The following is a 12,323-nucleotide window of genomic DNA, read 5'->3' on the forward strand; positions in this document are numbered from 1 at the left end:
TCAGCTTTTCAGCCATTTCCCTATCCCCCTTCAGTAATCCTTTTACCCCATGGTCATCCAAGGGCCCCACTGCCTCCCTGGCTGGTTTCCTGCTTCTAATATATTTGAAGAAATTTTTATTGTTGGTCTTTATGTTTTTTGCAATATGCTCCTCATAGTCCCTTTTTGCTTGCCTGATCACAGTCTTGCATTTGATTTGCCACAGCCTGTGTTCTCTTCTATTAATCTCATTTGGACTGGTTTTCCACCGCTTAAAGGAGCCCTTCTTATCTTTTACAGCTTCCATTACTTTGTTTGTTAACCATGCAGGCCTTTTCTTATGCCTGTTTGTGCCTTTCCTAACTTGTGGTATGTATTTTATCTGAGCTTCTAGGATTATAGTTTTAAATGGTCTCCAAGCTTCCCCAAGGTTTTGATCGTATTTACCTTTCCTTTCGGATTCCTCCTCACATGCCTCCTCATCTCAGAGAATTTACCTCTTTTAAAGTTAAACGTGGTTGTGGCGGTCTTTTTAGGCAACTCCCTATTTATACAAACGGTGAAATCAATAACGTTATGGTCACTGCTCTCAAGTGGCGCAATCACTTTTACATCTCTCACCAAGTCTTGGGCATTACTTAGGACCAAATCCAGGATCGCCCCACCCCTGGTAGGTTCTGAGACCATCTGCTCCATAGTACAGTCATTGAGAGCATCAAGAAACTCAATCTCTTTCAACCAGAACACATATTGACCCAATCAATCTGCGGGTAGTAAAAATCACCTATTACAACACAGTTTTTACGTTTAGCTGCTATCTTTAAGCCTTCCATCATATTATAATGGTCCTCTCTCTTTTGATTTGGTGGGCGATAACAAACTCCCATAGTTAAATTTCCTTTTGGGCCCTCTATTTCAACCCAAAGCATTTCTAAAAGGGAATCTAATTCTCTGACCTCAGTCTTACTGGACCGTATATCCTCTCTGACATACAGAGCCACCCCACCTCCAACCCCTCCGTATCCTTCCGATATAACCTATATCCAGGAATCACCGTGTCCCACTGATTCTCTTCATTCCACCAAGTTTCTTAAATTCCCACAATGTCTATGTTTTCTCCCAACACTAAACATTCCAACTCACCAATTTTACTTCGAACGCTTCTAGCATTTGCATACAAACATCTATAATTTCCCAGGCAAGCTAGGCTCGCCACCTTTCTCCTGCCGCCTCGAGACTCTGGCAGACAGTCCATACTGTTTGTCACCATCACAGTGGACAACTCTGATCTGTTACCTGGTAGAAAAATAGCAGCCAACCCTTCATCTCTTTGAGATGAATCCTCCCGAAACAGAGACATTTCATCTCCTGTCGGCTTTCCCCCAAGATTTAGTTTAAAAACTGCTCTGCCACCTTCTTAATTTTAAGTGCCAGCAGCCTAGTTCCATCCGGGGAGAATGGAGACCATCTCTTTTGTACAGCTCCCGCTTGTTCCAGAAAGCATCCCAGTGCCTAACAAACTTAAACCCTTCCTCCTTACACCATCGTCTCATCCACACATTGAGACTTCTAATTTGTGCCTGTCTCTCCTGCCCTGCACGTGGAACAGGTAGCACTTCTGAGAAGGCTACCTTGGAGGTCCTGGCCTTAAGTCTCCCGCCTAGCAGCCTAAATTTTTCCTCCAGGACCTCACGACTGCATTTCCCCACATTGTTGGTGCCAACATGCACCACGACCACAGGCTCCTCCCTAGCACTGTCTATCAGCCTATCTACTACACGCATAATGTCTTCTACCTTCGCACCAGGTAGGCAAGTCACCATACGGTCAGTACATGGTTTTGCCACCCAGCTGTCTACTCGCCTAAGGATCGAATCACCAACTACCAACCCCACCCCCTCTCCCCCTGCCCAGGGATGGCTCCTTGGTGCGAAAGGATTCCTGCTCACCAACCGAAGAAGATGTCCCTTCTGAGGGCGCATTTTCCTTATCCTCAGCACGGTGCCCTGTTCCCTCTCGACCCTCACGCTCTCTGGCAGCAACGGGGCTGCTACGTTCAGAGTGGGGCTCATCTAATACGCCCCCAAGAGTCTTCCCCAAGTGCCTAACTAACCGTCTCTGCTTCTCCAGGGCCTCAAGGGTACGAACTCGTTCCCTGAGGACCAGGAGCTCCTTGCATCGAGCACACACCCAAGACTTCTGTCCTTTGGGTAGATAGTCATACAATTTTGATGCAAGTTGATGCAATTTGATGCAAATTTGATGCAATTTGATGCAAAATTTGATTTTGATGCAACAGTTCTGCCTCCCTTGGTTGCTGTCAAGTTGCGATAGAAACATTTCAAAACTTACTTACATTGCATGTAAGGGACTATGGGTGTTTCATTTGAGCTTTATGTAAAGACAGTCTAAAATGAAACCACAAAGTTAAACATTTTAAAGCTTTACTTAGAACTACAGAAAGTCAGCAACTACCTCCAAGAACTTGTAAAGAGTATAAGTAGGCAGCTTCTGCTTACAAATGCAAAATCCCAACACACAGTGTACCTTCTCTTTGTATCTCTGTTTTTAAAAGAAAAATCTTTCTGCCAATCCTTTCAAATGTTCACATCATGTTAATGTTATTCAAAGGTAAAGAAAAGCACAGGTATCACCCAATCAAAAGAACATTTTGTTGCTCTCAGGGATGATTTGTGTATCTGATGCTAATCCACAGGTGCAGGCAAATAGGCTCATAACAATCATAACAGCATCAGCATATTTTCAATATTAGCATCAGCACTGCTTTGAAAAAGCAGAGTGATGAAAAAGATTAAAGAAAGATGAATGAAGTTCTGACTTTCTCTTTTTCTGTGTGGAATTGACCAGGGGTTTCAGAGATTACACAAACACAACAAACACAAAAAGGAGTCTAAAGATTTTGCAGATTTATGGTACAATAAATGTGTCAGTCTTTAAGGTAGTTTTACCAAAAGCAAAGCAGAGCCTTGTGAAGGACAAATATGGCTTGGCCACTGGAATATGTAGCAATGGAAGCATCAGAATGTGATCCATGAGCCACTTGTGTACCCTTGTGGTATATCTTTTCAGTGATGTGTGGGTTTAATCTGTAGTCAAACCTCATGCCTCTGCTTTTCATATTTTTTGGTGGGAGACGTATAGGTGATAATATGTATATAATGAAATCCACAAACATTTCTGATCCATGTGTCACACCTCTTTGCCTGCTTTATGACACTAAATACCTTGCATGCTCTTTATTATGCATCTGTGATCGTGCATTCTGATACCCTAGAACTACACTTCCTTGGGTATACCAGATGTACCAGAAAAGGCATCAGTGGTGGCAGCAACAGCCCTAACTCAGAGCACAGAAGGTGTGGAAGAAGTATTAGAAAGCCTCCACAATCAGTTATTCAGCTTCCCTCCCCTTCCTCTCCCCAACCACTGTGAATGATTTCTCCACTGAGTTATTTGATTCATTAATATCTGAATATGTTTTTAATCACTACTTTAAAAGCTGTCACAATAAATGAGTTTCCAGACCTATCCATGCTACACTTAGACTAGGCTCTGGCTCAGCCTATGGTAGGGTTGCCAGCTCCACCCTGGGGAATTCCTGGAGTTTGGGGAGTAGTGCCTTGGGAGGGCGGCATTTGGGGAGGAGAGGAAGCTCATCAGGGATGTGATGCCATACAGAACCCACCTTCTGAGGTTGCCATTTCATCCAAGGGAACTGACCTCTGTAGTCTGGAGATTAGTTGTATTTCAGGGAGAACTTCAGGACCTATCTTGAGGTTGCTTATCTTAGCCTATGGCTAAAGGTCAATGTGGGATGTTTAGAAACTATGGGTGCCACCAGCTTCAGGGATCTTGCGAATAACCTTATAGACATACACAACAGAAGCAAGAGGCCACCACCAATGCGCAGTAAAACATGGGGAAAAATCTTAAAGGGATGTAAAGAAAGACTGGTTGTTTTTCTTTTCAATTAAAAACAAATTATGATATGATTCTTCTAAATTGGAATATGGTTATATCTTGCAAATTAATATTGGGTAGGACTGTTTGACAGAGTGTTAATTAACACATTGAATGTGTCTGTATTTTGGTATATTTAAATTCCATCTTTGGAATACTTTTAATTTACAGTTGATGTAATGTAGTCCTCTTCTCATTGTAGGGAATGAAAGTTTAGAAGAAAACTATGTCCAGGACAGTAAAATGGGATTTGTTATCAATGCCATATATGCTATGGCCCACGGCCTGCAAAACATGCATCATGCCCTTTGTCCAGGACATGTTGGACTATGTGATGCCATGAAGCCCATTGATGGTAGCAAGCTCTTGGATTTTCTCCTGAATTCTTCATTCATTGGAGTTTCAGGAGAAGAAGTTCGGATTGATGGAAATGGAGATGCCCCTGGAAGGTAAGAGTTCACTGAAGAGTTAATTACAGGTTGTCCATATAGCTAGAAGGTTGTACCTGTGCCACTGTATATTGGGAGTGAAGCACAGATAGCACAATTATGTTTTACAGGGTTCGCTCCCAACCTGATGCCAGAGTACTACATTAGCACTTGTACTACATGTAATTCATGGATGAAGGGAGGGCTAGTGAAAGTAAGCTAACTCATTATCATGACTGGATGCAGCTGTTAGTTTTGGTTAGATTTGGTGGGGCAGCAGACTAGATTGATTGGTTTGGTTCAGACATAGAACAAAGCCACAGTTTATTTTAATTATGGTTAGTTTATAAAACTACAATTCAGGTTTCAAGCAATTCCTCAAACTCTGGTTTGCCTCAGCAAATTCTGGTTTCATCACCTTCTCTCCAGCCAAGTTGGAGTGTACTTGAGGACAGTATTGGGAACAAGTCAAGATCTATATGTCATGTGCAGTATAAATTAGACTGAAAAAGCAATTCCACAAAGGCTGCATTGTGTAAATCTAACTTGAAAGTGACCAGTGATGGGTAACTGGGTTCAGATCTTCTTTAAATCAGTGCTCCAAATCATTACCACTCTCCAGTTACTCTCCAGTGATACATAAGGGGGCAGTGTCCTTTTTTATTCCAACAGTAGTTCAAATAAGGCATTGAAACAAAAAGAGTTCTGTGAGAAGAAAACCATTGGTAGTTTTATGCCTCTTTAATATCTGTTATTTGTTTATATATCCCACCTTTGTAGTTCATGGGACCAAAAGTGGCTAATATATCATTCTTCCCATCTTCCACTTTATCTTCACAAGATTGTTAAATTAAGTTATGTCACCCTGTGAGCTTTCATAACAAAGCTGGGATTTGAACCCAGGACTTCGACATCCTAGTCTGAGGGTCTAACCACTACACTACACTGGCTGTCATGCCACATCAGCTCATTTGAAGGCATGGATTTAATTTTAACTGCACATGCAACAGAGCCATAAGGTTTGATTAGCTGAAATAACCATGTTATACAATTAACTTTCATTCTGCTACTTTCATTGAAACACTCCAAAGTAATAACTAACACCACTTGTGCAAAAAGCTTGTGGTAGGACAATAACAATTTATGGAATGGAATTGGAGCAGATATACTTGAGCATAAATATTTTCTGTATGATTTTATTTACAGCCACTATTTTTAGAAATAGAATTCTTAATCCTTTTTTAACCTTTATTGCTTTTTATAATTTTGCTTACTTCTTTTATATCCCACCTTCCACCCCAGTGAGGACTCATGGCTTACATAATTCTCTTCTTTTCCATTTTATCTTCACAGCAGCAACCCAGTAAGATAGGCTAAGCTAAGAGTATGTGACTGGTTCAAGGTCAACCAGCAAATTTCCATGTTAGAGGAGGGATTTAAACCTTGGTCTCATAGATTCTAGTCTGACACTCTACCCACTACACCACACTGGTTTTCTCAAAATATGCTAGGGCTTTTATATCTGAATACATTTTCTATTTTGTGGGCATCTTGCAAGCAATGAAATAAAACATTTCATGCCTAGCTGATCATTTCCACAGATTGATTGTTTATCAATCTAATTAAAAGCCACAAGTCAAGTCAGCTCTGAAGACTGTTGAACTGTGTAAAAGATTTTATTTTGTGTATCATATAAGGGATATGAAGAACAGTTCTAGTGAACCTCAATTCATGTAAAGTATTAACTACTCCAACACAATGGCACTCAGGTAGATTAAGGTTTCCAGCTTTGGGACTGGTTTGTGCTGCATTATTGATATCTTCTGCTCTATGTATCTTCATAACAAAAGAACAGAGAAACCGCACATTCCTAGTAAAGACAGCTGAGTTTTGAGCAACACATTAATCCAATATGTACTTCCCATGAAAGTCAAATGATTGTATGTCCCTGTAATAACTGGTTAGACATTGTATCTGCTCATCAGCAAAACATAAACATATTCATGCTCATTTATATAGTAACTGTTTCATTGAATGCCCTGAGGCTTTTCAGTTGCTCTGTCCACAAAGCTACCAAAAACAGCACACTGCCTTTATTAAAAATACAGAAAGAGGAGAATAGTCTCTTTGTTAGCAAAGGTCAGCACTCATTCACTCCAATTTACACTGGCTTGAAATAGGGTTGCCAGGTCTTCCTTAGCCACTGGCAAGGGATGAGGTAGGGTTACCAGCTCCAGGTTGGAAAATGTCTCAGATCAGGGCTGCCGAGACGGGCGGTGCTAGAGCGCCAAATAGTGACACTAACCTGAGGGGTAAAGTCAAGAGTCCAGTCCAGTCCAGTGGTCATGCACAGGGAAAGAGCACAGCTAGGTTTCAGAGAGCTGTTTGTAAACAGAGTCAAGGAGTCTGAGGGTCATTCACAGGCTGAGTTAGCACAGTTCCAAAAGTCATAGTCATTGAGCAAGTCTGAGGGTTGAAATAAGGAGTCTGGCAGTCAAAGAACAAGCAGGGTCCATTGCAGTGGTTGTGGCATCAGTGGAATTGTGATGTTTTGCTCCCACAACTGACCCATCTGCCACTCCCTCTTTTATGCTGGGCTCACAGCTGAGTCATCAGTTAGCCCAAGTGATCCTCCCGAGGCTTCAGACCCAGATGCCATTGTGGCTAAGCATGTGCTCCACCTCTTCTCAAGCAATGCCTTCCAGTGCCTGAAGACAACCACATCAGCCACTGATTCTCAGTGGATTCCTGGACTGATAGATGGGGCACTGCCTTCTGAAGGTAGCCTTGTGATGGGCTCAGCACCCATAGAGTCTGGGGGCATGCTGTCGGCTCTGCTGGGGTCTATATCAGCTATTTCCATGTTGCTGACAATGTTGTGAGTCTCATTGGGATCAGCAGGTCCAGGCTGACCCACAACAGGAAATTGCTAGAGATTTGGAGAGGGGGAGTGGAACTTGGGGAGGACAAAGACCTCAGTGGGATACAATGTGATAGAGTCTAGCCTTTGAAGCAGCCATTTTTCCAGGAAAACTGATCACTGTCATTTGGAGATGAGCTATAATTCCAAGGGATCCTCACCCCACCAGTAGATTGGTATCCCTAGCTTGAAGGGACCGGAATTTACTTTTTTGGTCCCAAAATACTTGTGGGACTCCAGACTTACTGGCTTATTATGCTGACAGGAACTCCTCTGGACTCTTGTCTTAAGATATTGAATACAAGGAACAGTGAGTTTACTAATCTGTAACTGAAGGCGAGTGGCTGGAACGATGTTTGGAAAATCTTTGATTCCCCACTCCTCCACTTGCACCTGCTGGAATGGCCTTGGGTCAGCCATAGCTCTGGCAGAGTTGTCCTTGAAAGGGCAGCTGCTGTGAGAGCCGTCTCAGACCCACCCACCTCACAGGGTGACTGTTGTGGGGGGAGAAGATACAGGAGATTATAAGCCGCTCTGAGTCTCTGATTCAGAGAGAAGGGTGGGGTAAAAATCTGCAATTCTTCTTCTTTCCTTGATAGAAAGGGTACCTTCCTGGAGATAAAGAGAAGTCTGATAAAATTTTTAAAAGTTGTTGAAGCTCAGACATGGAATCAATAAAACTGTAGCTCTTAATTGGACTCGGCCGCTGTGTCCTCAGTCTGGAGATGCAGAGTCAAAGCACTGACAGCACAAAGAGACAGGCAAAAGGAAATAATTGTATGATTGCATAACTTTGGAACTTGCTGCCTTTGAATGTAGGGATGGACACTAGCGTAAATTGTGTTAACTGGGAACTGGGCAAATTTACAGAGGAAAATTCATCAGTAGCTATTAGGCATGATGGCTAAACAAGACCTCCATGTTTTGAGGCAGCATACTTTTGAATGTCAGTTGCTGATGACTTCCTTGGCTTTCCTATAGTACTTTGAAGGCATCTGGCTGACCATGGGGGAAACAGGATGCTGCAGTAGATGGGCCACTTTGTCTAGCAGGGCTATTCTTATGTTATTTATAGAATATTTGTGTACAAGCTTATGAAGAAGAGAAAAGTTCACAAAAGAGAATTCCAGACATAACTGGATGAACAACTCTAGGCATTAGGGATATTTAAAAGCCTTTAAGAATACTTATTTATGTATGTATGTAATGATTTTCTGTTTTAGAACTTTTCTGCTGCTTGGGACAAATCTAGTGCTATCTACTTATTTATTATTTATTTATTAATTTCATTTATATCCCGCCCTCCCCCACCTTGGCAGGCTCAGGGCGGCTAACAACAATCCATAAAAACACACCATAATAAATAAAACATTAGAATTACAATATAGAACAATAAAACATTAAAATAAAAACCAGTCTAGTAAATACAATTATACTGCGGTATAGATCTTTAGGCCGCATTGGCGGATCTTTAATTACCATTTTTCTTAGCAGTCCGAATATGCTGATTTAAAAAGGATGGTCTTGCAGGCCCTGCGGAACTGTTCAAGGCTCCGCAGGGCCCGCACCTCCTCGGGGAGTCGGTTCCATAGGGTAGGGGCCGCGATCGAAAAGGCCCGTATTCTGGTGCTCTGATATTTAACTTCCTTCGGCCCAGGGATAGTCATTAGGTTTTTCCCCGTTGACCTCAGTGCTCTCTGGGGTTCATATGGGGAAAGACGGTCCCTCAGGTAGGCAGGTCCTCGGCCATATAAGGCTTTAAAGGTAACGACCAACACTTTGTACTGGACCCGGTATATAATCGGCAGCCAGTGCAGTTCACGTAGTCCCGGCCGTATATGCTCCCGTTTCGGGAGTCCCAACAACAGCCTGGCCGCCGCGTTCTGCACTAGCTGCAATCTCCGGGTCCGGCACAGAGGTAGCCCCAAATAGAGGGCATTACAGTAGTCTAGTCTTGAGGTGACCGTTGCGTGGATCACTGTTGCGAGGTCCTGGCGCTCAAGGAAAGGGGCCAACTGCCTTGCCCGCTTCAGATGGAAGAATGCTGACTTGGCAGTGGCTGCTATCTGGGCCTCCATCGATAATGAAGGCTCCAGTAAAACACCCAGACTCTTTACCTGGCGCGCTGCTTTCAATGGCGCACCATCGAAGGCCGGGAGAGCTATTTCCCTTCCCAGAGCGCCGCGACCCACGCATAGGACCTCTGTCTTCGCTGGGTTCAGCTTCAGCCCACTCAGCCTGAGCCATGTCGCAACAGCCTGTAATGCCCGGTCGAGATTCCCTGGGGCGGGGTTGGGCCAGCCATCCATTAATAGATAGAGCTGGGTGTCATCTGCATATTGATGACAACCCAGCCCAAACCGCCGGGCAATCTGGGCAAGGGGGCGCATATAGATATTAAACAGCATCGGGGAGAGAACTGCTCCCTGGGGCACCCCACAATCCAGTGTGCGCCTCCGGGACCGCTCTCTCCCGATAGCCACCCTCTGTCCCCGACCTAGGAGAAAGGAGGAAAGCCATTGCAAGGCCAACCCCTCGACCCCAATGTCGGCGAGGCGGCGCGTCAGTAGCCGATGGTCGACTGTATCAAATGCAGCCGACAGATCTAACAGCATCAGTACCGCAACGCCGCCCCGATCCAGTTGCCGTTGGAGGTCATCCACTAAGGCGACCAGCACCGTCTCCAAGGCGACCAGCACCGTCTACTGCAGCATTCTGCTTCCAACAGAGAAACCAGCCAAATACCCCTGAAAGAACACAGACATGGCATGAAATTGATGGTTTTTCTCCCCCTGCTATTTGTTCCTGATGTCTGATACTGCCTGTGAACCTAGGGATTCCACTTAATGATCATAAGAACTGAGATGGTTCTTCTTGAATTCTACATGAATTTTTCAAATTCTTTTGAAAATCGTCAGAATGCTATCTATCACTATGTCTAGTAATAGTGATTTCCATAAATTACTTATGCTTGAAGGAATCCTATACCAGCCAGTGTGGTGTAGTGGTTAAGTGTGTGGACTCTTATCTGGGAGAATCGGGTTTGATTCCCCACTCCTTCACATGCACCTGCTGATGTGACCTTGAGTCAGTCACAAGTTCTCTCAGAACTGTTCCTCTCAGAAGCAGTTTCTGTTAGAGCTCCCTCAGCTCCACCTACCTCACAAGGTGTCTATTGTGGGGAGGGGAAGGGAAAGGAGTTTGTAAGCTACTCTGAGACTCCTTCAGGTAGTAAAGGCGGGGTATAAATCCAATCTCCTCCTCCTCCTCCTCTTTTAAAGCTAAAATGCTAAATTTCAGCCAAAACTCTGCCGGTTCTATGCATAGATGTATATGTTCCCATAAGCTGCTTCAGCTTCAGTTTTCCTCTTCACATGTAAAGGTGTCTCTCAGCTTTTGTGCACATAGAAGTACATATTTAAAAATGTGCTTTCGTGTGGTGCATTATTGCTGGGATTACTAGTCTCCAGGTAGAGGCTGGAGATCTCCCAGAATTACAACTGGTCTTCAGGGTAGAGATCCGTTCCCTGGAGGAAATGGCTGCTTTGTAGTCCATGGCATTCTATTCTGCTGAGGTCCTTCCCCTCCCCAAACGTTGCCTTCCTCAAGGCTCCACCCCCAAAAATCTCTAGGTAATTCCTTTCCCTGAGCTGGCAACTCTAGTTATTGCTGATGTGTTACATGCTGATGTGTTCTATTGGGGGAACAAATAGAATTCAAGGGCACTGTGGTGGGGGTATACAAATTTTATCACAAGTAACCAAAAATATTTTTGTGTTGTCCACCCTCCAAGACGTTCAAAATGACATACATGATTCTTCCTTCCTTCTTTTTATGTACACAACAAACTTTTGAGAAATTTTCACTGCAAGAAATGGTTACAGGCCCAAGGGCACCCAGTGAGCATCACAATTTAGCAGTTCTAGGAATTGAGATGGATGGGCAGAGGTCCTGCCGCCTTTCTGTCTAGGGTTGCCAAGTCCAATTCAAGAAATATCTGGGGACTTTGGGGGTGGAGCCAGGAGACTTGGGGGGGTGGAGCCAGGAGACATTGGGGGTGGAGCCAGGAACACGGGTGTGATAAGCAGAATTGAACTCCAAGGGAGTTCTGGCCATCACATTTAAAGGGACAACACACCTTTTAAAATGCCTTCCTTCCATAGAAAATAATGAAGGCTAGGGGCACCTTCTTTTGGGGCTCGTAGAATTGGACCCCCTGGTCCAATACTTTTGAAACTTGGGGGGCATTTTGAGAAGAGGCACTAGATGCTATACTGAAAATTTGGCACCTCTACCTCAAAAAACTGCCCCCCCCAGAGCCCCCGATACCCGCGGATCAATTCCCCATCATTCCTTATGGGAATTGTTCATGGAGGTGCATAATGGCTGTGGGGGTGGGGCTTCCCCCGCCGGCCAGCTGGCTGGGGGAGGGGGGAAGCCTGTAAAACCGGGGGATCCCCTGCTGGGACCTGGGGATTGGGAAGCCTATTTCTGTCTGTCATTAATTTCCTGTATGCCTGTTTGGTTATTAGCTGCTGTGTACACACACCAATCAAGGCCCAATGAGGGCCCATGAGGGAGCCAGAGATGGGAGGAGAAAGTAACAGAAAAAAAGGTGTTACCTTAGTTCAGATAGCATTTGTATTTAGAGTTCAATGTGTTGGTAGTCATTTCACCACTCTAATTGAACTACACAGCACGCTATCTCTGTTTAAATGGCATTGAAAATCCCCATCTTCAAGGGTACCCAAGTAATTTATTTATTTAGTACATTTTCCCCACCCTTCCTCCAAAGAACTCAGGGTGGTTCTGTGTACCTCCATTTTATCCTCACAATAAGTAGGTTAGGCTGAGAAAGGGTGACTGGCCTAAGGTCAGCCAGCAAGCCTCATAAGAGGGAAGGGAATGGGTCTTTCAGATTGCATCATACACTGTAACTACTACACTCAACAGTTACTAACTACTACTGCATGCTGCATCTTGTGGAGAGAAACAGCAAGACAGCAGCAGGACTA

At 44.1% G+C, this 12,323-nt stretch overlaps 1 protein-coding gene across 4 annotated transcripts in view; it reads left to right on the forward strand.

The window, feature by feature from the left end:
- The window catches only part of GRM1 (glutamate metabotropic receptor 1), a 338,953-nt gene that overhangs the window by 259,011 nt on the left and 67,619 nt on the right, over positions 1 to 12,323 (forward strand). For all 4 annotated transcript variants that reach the window (XM_060240640.1, XM_060240615.1, XM_060240631.1 and 1 more), the window contains exon 5: positions 4,163 to 4,409. In XM_060240640.1, coding sequence (XP_060096623.1) covers positions 4,163 to 4,409 — 247 coding nt within the window. The remainder of the gene's footprint in view (positions 1 to 4,162; positions 4,410 to 12,323) is intronic.

This window comes from Heteronotia binoei, chromosome 1 (genome assembly GCF_032191835.1).
Source record: "Heteronotia binoei isolate CCM8104 ecotype False Entrance Well chromosome 1, APGP_CSIRO_Hbin_v1, whole genome shotgun sequence".
NCBI lineage: Eukaryota > Metazoa > Chordata > Lepidosauria > Squamata > Gekkonidae > Heteronotia > Heteronotia binoei.